This window comes from Monodelphis domestica, chromosome 2 (assembly GCF_027887165.1).
Source record: "Monodelphis domestica isolate mMonDom1 chromosome 2, mMonDom1.pri, whole genome shotgun sequence".
Lineage (NCBI taxonomy): Eukaryota > Metazoa > Chordata > Mammalia > Didelphimorphia > Didelphidae > Monodelphis > Monodelphis domestica.
The window spans coordinates 203,805,472-203,817,644 of NC_077228.1; the positions used below are offsets into that span (position 1 = coordinate 203,805,472).

Here is a 12,173-nt window from a genome sequence, read left to right on the forward strand (position 1 = left end):
TAGCCTTAGGATCGCTTTATATTCTTAAAAATTATTAAGGACTCCAAAGAGCTTTCATTATGTGAATTATAGTTTTTAAAATATTTATCATATTAGAAATTAAAAGTGATGAAATGTTTAAACAAATTCATTCTTAAAATAATATTCATCACACATTAATGTAAATAACAAAATTTTATGAAAAAAATCACTCTTCCCAAATGAAAAAAGTTCAGTGAGAAGAGTAGCACTATTTTACATATTTCGCAAATCTCTTTAATGTCTGGTTTAATAGAAGATGTCTCAAGCCATCTCTTCAATCTGTGGTGACATTGTTTTAGTTGAAGTATATGAAGAAAATCCAATCTCACAGATATATAGATGGGAAAGAGAAGAGTATTTTAATAAACATGTCTTATTATTATGAAGAGTTCTGACTTTGAAGATCCTTTGAAAGGGCCTCAAGAACCCCCACCACACTTTATGAGAACTATCATCTAATCCATAATGCCTCTTGACAAATTAAATATGGTAATAAAGAATCCTACAAATTAATTTGTGCACAATTAGTGCTGTCATTTTTATTGCATTTATGAATCATGATATGTTCTTAGAGAATTTTATATTAAACAAATACACTGGGGGCAGCTAGGTGTTCAATGGATAGAAAGCTAGGATTGGACACAGGAAATTATGGGTTCAAATCTGTCCTCAGACACTTCCTAGTCCTGTGTCTCTGAGCAAGTAATTTAACCCCCATTGCCTAGCCATTACCAATCTTCTACTTAGAACCAATATGGAAGGTAAGGGTTTATTTTTTTTTTTAAGTATACTCGGTCCACTGAGCATGAACACCTATTTTGGAAGCTTTAGAGAACTGACTGAGGGACAAAAAAAAAAGTAAGTTAGTAACTTGTCTAGAGAGTCATACAGTCAGTCAGTATGTGTCAGAGACCAAAACTGAACCCTGATCTTTCTGTCTCTTGAGACCCAATTTCTCCCATTTTATGCCAGGACTACCTCAAATAAAAAAAGAAAAAGTCATCATTATTATATTTTTAATAAAATTAGGCTGTACCAAATCCATAAATCCTTAAATAGGTCAATGATTCAAATGATCACTCTACAAAAATTGAAGTTGCACTCTATCTTGTATGACACTTTGTAACCTAGTCTCTGAAAACCAAAAAGAAACAGATCTAGAGAAAGAGGAAGAATAAAGAGGACAAAGTAAAACAGTAGCTATATGGACTTTATCAATGACTGTGATACCTATGACATTCATTTACTTTTTCCTTCATACTTTTGTCATTCAATTCCACCAGCTATAGCGTTTGACTTGATAAGATCACTGTATTTGTAGGTAGATAGAACACTGGACCTGGAGTCAGAAAGATCTGTGTTCAAATTTGACCTCAGTTACTTACTAGCTATGTGACTTTGGGCAAATTATTTAATCTGTTTGCCTTGGTTTCCTCAATTATAAAGTGGGGATCATAAAACCACCCTACTTCCCTGGGTAAGGATCAATTGGGATAATATTTGTAAAGCACCTGGCACATAGTACTATAAAAATGCTAGCTCTTATTAAAATTATTGTAATAGTAATTAGTAATAAAAGCAATCATACTAATATAATATTGTAACATATGAAAATTCCGTGCTGTACATAAGTTCACTAAGCAAGTGTAACCTTGAAATGGATTTTAGATACTGACACACAAAACCAGAATCAACTAGCAAAAATCTCCGTGGCATCAAACTGGGATAAGCAAGGTGAAAGCTTTTATTTCTCAATTTCAATTTATTGGCATGCTAATGTAATATTGGACTGTCTAAAGCATTGGATAATCATCTTGGTAGTGCAGTGAACAGAGAAAGCTTCTGCTGGGAAAGAAAGGGAAGGGAAGGGAGAGCCAGAGGAAGGGAAAAACATTTTAAAGAACCACAGAGTGATATAGATGAGCAAGAAAGTTTTGTTACTTTCGTGTTAAATTTAATATACACTTTAAAAAACTGAAACTTTTAAAAAACCTGGGTTCCATTTAAAATACAATCCTTTTTCTTTTCTTCCCTATATAGTGAAATGTTCATACTTGCTAATTTTGCTAAGTTCTTATTAAGAAACAAAATTTTAGCCCTGCGACAAATATTTTACAAAAATTGCTCCAAGTATCTTAAATATAGCATATTATAATGACCAATAAAAATGTACTGAGTACCATATTTCCCCAATACCTGTTATGACAACTGACTACAGGTAACTTTTCTCCTAAAAAAAGTGACTTTAATGTAAAAGCAGAAAATGAGCTTAAGAGATTGATAGTTATGTCTTCAAATAAGTTAATATCAGATCTTCTTTATCAGGATTAGATTTAGCATAAATACGACTAAACTATGAACACATCATCTTATCTACATACTGGATTCTGAAAAACTAGAATCTTAGACCTCTTCCTAGTTTTCCAATCATAAAATTCATGCGGTTATTCACAAGTTCTTGTATATTTTGTCCCCTCTATTCTTGAAAAAAGGATCAGCAGAGATTCTGAGAGCTTGATCATCACAAATATTCGCTCTTAAAAAAAAATTTTCCCCCTCAATGTTCAACTTACATGTCAATTTGCAATAGGATTAGGTCACCTTGAATTCTCCTCTGAAAAGCACTTCAAAACCAAAAAAAAATTTTTTTTTTTTTTTAAAAATCAACATTGTGAGATTTTCTGTTGCCTAAGAGGTATCTCCTGGGCTTCTAATACTAAGAATAGAGAGCACGGACCATCCAATCGTTGTTTTAAACCATCTCAAACTTCTTAGGACCCACATTGTATTCCTAAATCACCTTGTGCAGCAGTCACACAGAGAGCACATGACTAGAAGGATTTTCAATACCCCCAAGTCCTTTACTTGGTCCTTCTCATAAGCACAGTACGAAGTTATCAATTCTGCTAGCCTGTAATCCCCTTTCATTTTCCAACCTGGAAAGAACTTGCATCCCCTTCCTCTGGCAATTTAACATAGCGACCGTATTTCCGGGCTGCTCTAAGCAAAACCTAGCAGACGGATGAAAATTTGAATTCCAGTGTTCCTCTCCTGACCCAAATTACTGTTGCCAGGGTGTGCAGCAGTAATGCAGTGTTCTTTTGGTCGGATACGGTTTCTTTTTGAGACTCCGTAAGTGCGATTTTCCACCCCAAAATCAACTGACCTCTCCTCAATCACTTTCATTCTCCAAGATTCCCAAGGTGACGGCTACATAGCTAGGCAATTTGAAACAGGTTAAGAGATGACGGGTTCTAATTATGGGCTTCCCCCCCCCCCCGCAACCTATCGCACCCCCCCCCCTTAACTTCATCCTACACAACTGACATTTCCCACCCGGGATTTATCCTTTGCAACGGGGGAGGGGGGTAGGAGAAGTTTAAAAAAATAAAATAAAATAAATCCATCCGTGGACACAAGTTAACAAAAACTTATCAACCCCTCGGCCGCCGTCGCCACCGGGACTGGCCAGGGCTGGCAGGGCTGCCCAAGGACGCGCGTGTTTCCCGAAGCCAATTAGCGGCCCCACACCAACCACAACAACAACAGTCGTGGCCGTGGCAGGGTGGGGGGTGGGGGAAATAACGCTTTTCACCCCAGAACCACTCCAGACAGACACAGACCCACAGTCGGAAAAGGGACCCATTTTCCAGGAAAGGAAATGGAAATTGGAAGAAAAAGAAGGATTTTTTTTTTTGGTGAGGGGGAGACTTTAGAAACGACTCCCCCTTTTTCTCAGTCTACATTCTTCAGCCCGCTCCGGGGAAGGAAGGGCCCCAGAGGGAGTCCCCCCGACGCGGCCGCAGGCCCTTGCCTACAGGTCGGGGTGGAGAAGGAACCGGGCCAGTACGAAGGGAAGCGGCCTCGCCTCAGGCTGGGTCGCCAGGCAGCCGGGGGCGGGCGGGAGGAAAGAACGCCGGCTCCGAGGCCCCTAAGGGAAGGTCCCGGAGGGACAAGCACGGCCGCCTCCAGGGTTTGGCCTGCTGGGAAGGAAACTTGGGGCTCGGACTGCGCCGGCTTCGGAGCTGCTGTTTACCTGGAAGTCGCGGTCCTCGTTGAAGCGGGAGAAGCGGTCCGCCATCTTGCCGCCGTGTAGCTCCTCTCCGGACGACGACGACGACGACTACGACGCAGGCTCGCTCGCTCGCTCGCTCCCTCGCCCTTGCTCGCTCCCGCTCTCGCTCCTCCCTTCCCCCCTTCCCCTCTTTCAGGCCTCCTCCCACGCCCGCGGGCCGCGCGCTGGCTCGAGAGCGAGCTCGCGGGCTCCCGACGGGACGGCACCGCCCGGATACAAGCCGGAGGAGATCCGGCGGCGCCGTCTGGCTTTCCCTACCCTTAGCCGCGGAGGCCTTCTGCGCATGCGTATTCACATTTCAAGAGCACTAATTGCTCCTTGAGGGAAAGCGCCTAGGGGAGGAGCAGAAGCAAGTCGAAAGATGTCTTTACCTTCTTTTGTGTTTGTGCGCGTGCGTCCGTGCGTGCGTGTGACCGTGTCTGCGGAGGTATAGATGTGTGTAGATACACACATATATAAATAAATATATATGTAATCTCTCAGAAGTGTCCTAAATATATCAGTGAAGCTTTAAGCTATTAAAGATGAATAAAAAATAATTTCATTTTTTATATACTAAGCTATCTTATGCGCATATTAAATAATCATAAATAGTTTTAAACTGTACTAAGTCTTTGGGGACATCACATATATGCGATACCTACACATACATATGTGTGTGTCGATGGCATCCCAAAAGCTTTTGTGTAGTTTTAAACTAGTAAATCTTAATGATAAATTGTTGTTTCTAATATATTATTTAATATATTTTATAATAATATTGTATGTTAAATAATGTTGTACATATATACTATTTAATCTATTTTGTATATTAAATATGTTGACAAATAACTTAATAAATGGTTTAAACATCTCCAAGACTTTTGGGACATTGTGTCTGTGTGTGCTTACATTTACTTAGGAGGCTCCTAGATGGTGCCATGAACATAGCCTGGATCTAGAGTAAGAAAGATCAACATTCAAATCCAGTCTTACACACCCTTACTGTGTGACCCTGAGCAAATCACTTAACCTCAGAGATCCACCTAATTTTATCCCTGGTAAATTGCACCTACCTTAGGATTGTTGTGATAAAATAATACTTCTAAAGCTTCTTGCAAACTTTAAAGCCTTATGTAGATACTAGCTCTTATTATAATATAAAGGGTATCCCAAAAGTCTTAGTGCAATTTAAAGTTTCAATAGCTTAAAATAGCTTTGGGATACTCTGTGTGTGTATATTTATATATAGAGAGAGATACACACATATATCAGTTATGTGGTATGTGTGTACAAAAGTGTATATATCATCATTCCCTCTTTTCAGCTTCCTTTTATATATTATCCTCTCCCTTAGACTGTAAACTTCTGGATGGAAGGGACTATCTTTCTTTTTGGTTGTTTTTATATATCTAATACTTAGTGGTGTCTGACATTCAGTAAGTGCTTAATAAATTACTTCTTTCTTTCTTCTTTACTTCCTTTTTTCTCCGTCTTATTTGGTCAAGAATATTTGTAGCAATATTTTTTTCTTGCATTTAGAAAACTAGTAACTAAGGAAGCCTCCATCGCCTGAGAAATGGCTAAATCAAGATACTTAGTAGGTGTGTGGGCACTGGGTAAATCACTTAACCATGTTTGACTCAGTTTCCTAATTTGTCAAATGAACTGAAGAAGGAAATGGCAAACCACTCCTATATCTTTGCCAAAGAACCCCAAAATGGGGTCACGGAGAATTAGACACTACTAAAATAACTGAATAACAACAAAAATATTGAAAATATGAAGGTAATGGAATATTATTTTGACCTAAATTATTAAAAGAATGGTTTTGGAAAAAACTGGAAATAATTATAAAAATAGAATTTATGTAACATTTTATGTTAAGTTCTTTATGTTAAGTTATTTCATTTGATGGGAAGACTTATAATGAACTTATGCAAAGTGAAGTGAGCAGAACCAAGAGAACAATTTATTTACTTTTTTTTTTAAACCCTTACCTTCCATCTTGGAGTCAATACTATGTATTGGCTCCAAGGCAGAAGAGTGGTAAGGGCTAAGCAATGGGGGTCAAGTGACTTGCCCAGGGTCACACAGCTAGGAAGTGGCTGAGGCCAGATTTGAACTTAGGACCTCCCATCTCTAGGCCTGGTTCTCAATCCACTGAGCTACCCAGCTGCCCCCAAGAGAACAATTTATATAATAATAGCAACATTGTAGAGACAAATGATAAGCACTGATAAGAAACTGTGACAAGGGGCTACTAGGTATCAGAGCAGATAGAACAACAGGCCTAGAGTCAGAAGGTCCTGGTTTCAAATGTGACTTCAGAACATTTCCTAGCTGTATGACCCTGGGCAGGTCACTTAACTCTCATTGCCTATCCCTTACAGTTCTTCTGCCTTGGAACTGATACTTAGTATAGATTCTAAGACAGAAAGTACGGATTTTTAGTGTTTTGGGTTTTTTTTTTTTAAAGACACCACAATTTCAGAGAAGAGATGACTAACATTTCCACTTCTTAACAGGGCAACTTGATAGATGCAAGATACAGAATGAAACTTGACATTTTCAGACAACATATGTGGATTTGTTTTTCTTGATTATGCTTATTTGTAACTAGTTTTTGTTGTTTTTAAATTTCTGGGGGAATTATGAAAGATAAGAGGAGCTAGTAATGGAAAGGTTTTAAAAAGAGAATCTGGAGCATTTTTTAATGCACTGATTATAAATGGTCAAAGAATATGAATAGACAGTTTTCAAAGGAAATCAAGTTGACAAGCATTTATAAAGTGTCTGCTATATGCTGTCACTGTACTAATGGAAATTCAAAGTAGGGGTAGGGGAGAAGGGAATAAGCATTTTAATTGTACATATTACATGCCATGTGCTAAATATTATATCATTATATCAGTCCATGCTTTTAAGTAGCTCACAAACTAATAGAGAAGACTAATAGAGGAGACAGCATACAAACAACTGTGTAAAAACAAGAGATAAAAAGGATAAATTGGATATAATCACAGAAGGGAAATCATAAGAGTTAAAGAGGATTGGGAAAGTCTTCCTGTTGTTTAGTTGTTTTTCTGTTGTATCCAACTCCTCATGACTCCATTAGGAATTTTTTTTAAATTTTATTTAATTAGATGATTTAGAATATTTTTCCATGGTTACAAGACTCATGTTCTTTCCCTCCCCCTCCCCCTCCCATATCTGACATGCAATTCCACTGGGTTTAACATGTGTCATTGATCAAGGCCTATTTCCATATTATTAATATTTGCACTAGGGTGATCCTTTAGAGTCTACATCCCCAGTCATATCTCCATGGCCCATGTGATCAAGCAGTTGTTTTTCTTCTGTGTTTCTACTCCCACAGTTCTTTCTCTGGATGTGGATAAGGTTCTTTCTCATAAGTCCCTCTGAATAGTTCTGAATCATTGCATTGCAACTAGTAGAGAAGTCCATTACATTTGATTTTACCACAGTGTATCAGTCTCTGTATACATTGTTCTCTTGGTTCTGCTCCTTTCACTCTGCATCAATTCCTGAAAGTCATTCCAGTTCACAGGGAATTCCTCCAGTTCATTCATTGTCTCTTTGAGCACAATTGTATTCCATCACCAACATATACCACAATCTGTTCAGTCACTCCCCAATTGAAGGGCATCCCCTCATTTTTCCAATTTTTTTTGCCACCACAAAGAGTGCAGCTATGAATATTCTTGTTCAAGTCTTTTTCCTTATTATCTCTTTGGGGTACAAACCCAGCAGTGCTATGGCTGGATCAAAAGGCAGACAGTCTTTTAGCGTCCTTTGGGCATAGTTCCAAATTGCCTTCCAGAATGGTTGGATCAATTCACAACTCCACCAGCAATGCATTAATGTCCCAATTTTGCTACATCCCCTCCAGCATTCATTACTTTCCATAGCTGTCATGTTAGCCAATCTACTAGGTGTGAGGTGATACCTCAGAGTTGTTTTTGATTTGCATTTCTCTACTTATAAGAGATTTAGAACACTTTTTCATGTGCTTATTAATAGTTTTGATTTCTTTATCTAAAAATTGCCTATTCATGTCTCTTGCCCATTTATCAATTAGGAAATGGCTTGATTTTTTGTACAACTGATTTAGTTCCTTATAAATTTGAATGATTAGACCTTTGTCAAAGGTTTTTGTAATGATTGTTTCCCAATTTGTTGCTTCCCTTCTAATTTTAATTGCATTGGTTTTGTTTGTACAAAACTTTTTTAATTTAATGTAATCAAAATTATTTATTTTGCATTTTGTAAATTTTTTCTAACTCTTGCTTGGTCTTAAAAAGGAAGGAAAAAAGAAAAAGCAGGCACAAAGGGAAAATGTGATAGAGGTATAGTAGTAGTCTCTCAGTAACCGAGGATGACGATTGTCTTTGTGTGTTTTCATCTATGATAGATGAGTGTGCACAAAGACATTTGTGCATGAAGGAGATTTAAGTGGAAAAGTTGATGCACAGAGACAGTCCCACTCTCTCGGCATTGGAAGCCTGGGTCCATTGGTACGAAAAGTCGTTACACCTGGAGACTTCCTCAGCTGCATTGGATGGCCATGTTGTCCTTTGTGCTACAACACACCCTAAGCACTCCACAGTGCTTTGCTGCGTCGCCATCTCAGCCATTGAACCTTCTTATTGGTTTCTTCCATCTGTTCTGCTGAAGCAGTCTTCACATGCTGGGTGAGCAAGGCCCTGGTTCACCAGGGGTCAACGACCGGATGGCTACCCTCACAAGGTTTAGCCGGCCTGTCGAAGCCGTTCCCCGGGGTGTGGCCGCTGCCGCATGCTAGCAGCTACTGGGAGCCACAAGTGAGAGCTGGGTGTCAGGTGAGGGTCCGAGGCTGGAGAGCTGCCCTAGGAGGGCACAACAAGCCCTCCATACCAGAGATACTACCCCTCCCTGAACACCCCATACACCCCGATAGAGGTATAATTGGAAGAAAAAACCACAAAGTTATCTAGAACCCTATGATAGAAAATGCTCTAAATAAATAAGTAAATGGAAATTATATTAACTCAAGTTCTACTTTAAACCCATCTGATTGTCAAAGAAAACAGAAAAAGGAAACGATAATGGTTGGAGAGGCTGTGGGGAAATGGGTTTATTAACACACTTCTAGTGAAGCTATGAATTGGTCAAACCATTCTGGAAAGCAATTTGGAACTATGAACCTTCCACCTAAAATTACTAAACTATATATGCTTTTTAACTCAATGATATCACTTCTAGGTCTATATCCCAAAGAGATCCAAGAAAGAGGAAAATAATCCATGTATACAAAATCATTTAGAATGCTTTCTGAGGTGTCAAATCTGAGGAGATGCTCATCAATTGAGGAACAACTAAACAAGTTAGGGTATACAAATGTGATAGAATACTACTGCACTCTAAGAGAATGATAAAAGAGATAGTTTCAGAGAAGCCTAGAAAGACTGATGCAGAGTAAAATGAGAAACAAGAGAATGATTTATACAATATTGTAAAGACAAAAAAAATTTGAAAGACTTCAGAATTCTGATCAATACAATTACCAACTATGATTCCAGAGAACCAATGATGAATTATGTTACTCACTTTCTAACAAAGAGATGATGAATTTAGGATGAAGATTGAGGTATTTGGACACATATTTTTTGACGTAGCCAATGCTGGAATTTTATTTTCTTGGCTATGCAATTTTGTCACAAATTTTTTTCTTTTAAAAAAAAAGAAGAGAGAGGAGGAAAATGGGGGAGGGGAATCAATTTTGTTCATTGGAAAATATTGTTAAGTTTAACTTTAAAAATAAATGTATAGGGAAAAACGGGCATTCAGAAGGAAATGTAGACAGGACAGCTTTGAAAGCAATATATTAAAATTAGCATATATATTTTATTTTTAAAAAAATTTATATTTTATTTTACAATTACATATAAAAATAATTTTTAACATTTTTAAAAATTCTGAATTTCAAATTCCCTCCCTCTTTCATCTCTTCCTTTATTGAAAAGGCAAGCAATTTGTTATATGTTATATATGTGGTCATGCAAATATATTTCCATATTAATCATATATATATTTAAAAGCAAGCTATAAGTCACAGAAATTAATGACCTCATATTCAATCCTTTCCATTATAGTTTGCATATCAAAATACTAGTTTTTTACTCTGTTTAGTTTGGAATAAAAATAAATAAGTAAAAATCCTCTAGTCTTAGGGAGAAGCCTAGTCAACAAGAAGTTAAATGACTTGCCTGTAGTCATAGAACAAGTACACATCAGAAGGAAGGCTTGAGGGGGCAGCTGGGTGGCTCTGTGGATTGAGAACCAGGCCTAGAGATGGGAGGTCCTAGGTTCAAATCTAGCCTTAGATACTTCCCAGCTGTGTGACCCTGGGCAAGTCACTTAGCCCCCATTGCCTAGCCCTTACCACTCTTCTGCCTTGGAGGCAATACACAGTATTGACTCCAAGATGGAAGGTAAGGATTTGGGAAAAAAGAAAAAAGAAGGAAGGCTTGATAGAAATCCTTAGTCTACTTTCAGAGCTAAAGGAGCTCTGGCTATTGTGACCGCAAAAATGTGGGTTTCAAGACTGTGAATTGCCAAAACTGTAAACATAATTTTTAGTGTCTTGATTTAAATCAAAAATAAGTGGTCGCCATGGGAAAAAATTCCCAAATATGAAAATAGCCAAGTCAGCTGGGTTTTATGGAGATTTTAATTAATACAAATGAAGGAATTAAGGAAAGGGAGAGAGAGAGAATAAGAGAAAATAGTATGAAGGGCCTAGGCCAAATGGCCTAGGCCTGAGCCTTAAGAGAGACTAGTCAGTCTTTAATCACTCACCACAAAATTTGTCCCAAGCAAAACTCCAGTCCTTAACTAAAATCCTCAACTCCTGAACTGAGTTCAGAGACCCAGCTACTCCAACTAGTCGGAACTCCAACTAGTCCAAACTCCCACTAGTCCGAACTCTAACTACCTCAAATTCAATAAGTTCCTTCTTTTTAAAGAGATTTTTCTTATGTCACCTCCCCTAAATTTTCACATCTACCAATCACAGTAGATGCTTTTCCCCAGGACTTCCCATTCTTAGTTCTCACCACTCTTTAGTTCTCACCTTCTCTGGGTAGACTAAAACTTCACACCTCTTTTGTTAAGCTTGCTTTTTGTAAGTTGACTGACCTTTTAGTGATTAATTTAACCTTTAAAGTACATAGCACCCTTTTGTATTAGATCTAAAAATAGACCTAGCTTAAGGTTCTAGCTTTACTATTTACTATTTGTTCCATCAGAAGTTTACAACTTTATCTTCCCCTAAGGTACAGTCTGAGCAGGGTGGAGTAATTTTAAAGTTCCCAATATATTCCTGATCAAGTACCTCCATTGTTTAAAATGGGGAATAGCTTAATCAAATCTTCTGAAGTAGAGTCTGAGCATTTTAAAGATTCACACTATAGACAAATGGCTGGCCTCTATCCCTCTCATCCTTTTTAAAAAAATATTTATTTTTTCCCCCTATTACAAGTAAAAGCATTTAACTTTTTTTTTTTTAAGTTTTGAGTTTCAAATTCACTCTCTTCTTAGATCACAGCATTGCTGAAAATAGCTAGGTCATATACTATCATTGATAAGGAAATATTGCTGTCACAGTGCACAATGTTTTTCTGCTCACTTCACTTTGCATCAGTTCATGTAAGTCTTTCCAGATTTTTCTGAAATCATCCTGCTTGTCATTTCTTAAAGCACAATAGTACTCAAGTACATATCACAACTTGTTCAGTCATTCCCCAATTGATGGACTACCCTTCAATTTCCAATTTTTTGCTAACAAAAAAAGAGCTGCAATAAATATTTTTGTACACATATGTCTTTTCCCTTATTTAAAAAAAATCTTTGAGATATAGACCTAGTAATGGAATTGATAGTTCAAAGGGTATGCACAGTTAGTTCTAGAGTCCTTTAAGCATAGTTCCAAATTGCTATCCAGAATGGCTAGATCAGATTGCAACTCCATCAATAGTATATTAGTGTCCCAATTTTCCCACATTCCTTCTAACATTTATTACATTAGCTAATCTGA

At 37.7% G+C, this 12,173-nt stretch overlaps 1 protein-coding gene across 7 annotated transcripts in view; it reads right to left on the reverse strand.

The window, feature by feature from the left end:
- Positions 1-4,447, reverse strand: part of GPATCH8 (G-patch domain containing 8) — a 111,911-nt gene extending 107,464 nt beyond the window's left edge. For 6 of the 7 annotated variants that reach the window (XM_056816947.1, XM_056816953.1, XM_007482444.3 and 3 more), the window contains exon 1: positions 4,058-4,106. Coding sequence is in view for 1 of the 7 variants with exons in the window: in XM_007482438.3 (XP_007482500.1) it covers positions 4,058-4,102 (45 nt within the window). In the remaining 6 variants the exon portion in view is untranslated. Of the gene's footprint in view, positions 1-4,057 lie in introns of all 7 variants that reach the window. The other variant, XM_007482438.3, reaches the window with a different exon arrangement.
- Between the last annotated feature and the right edge of the window lie 7,726 nt (positions 4,448-12,173).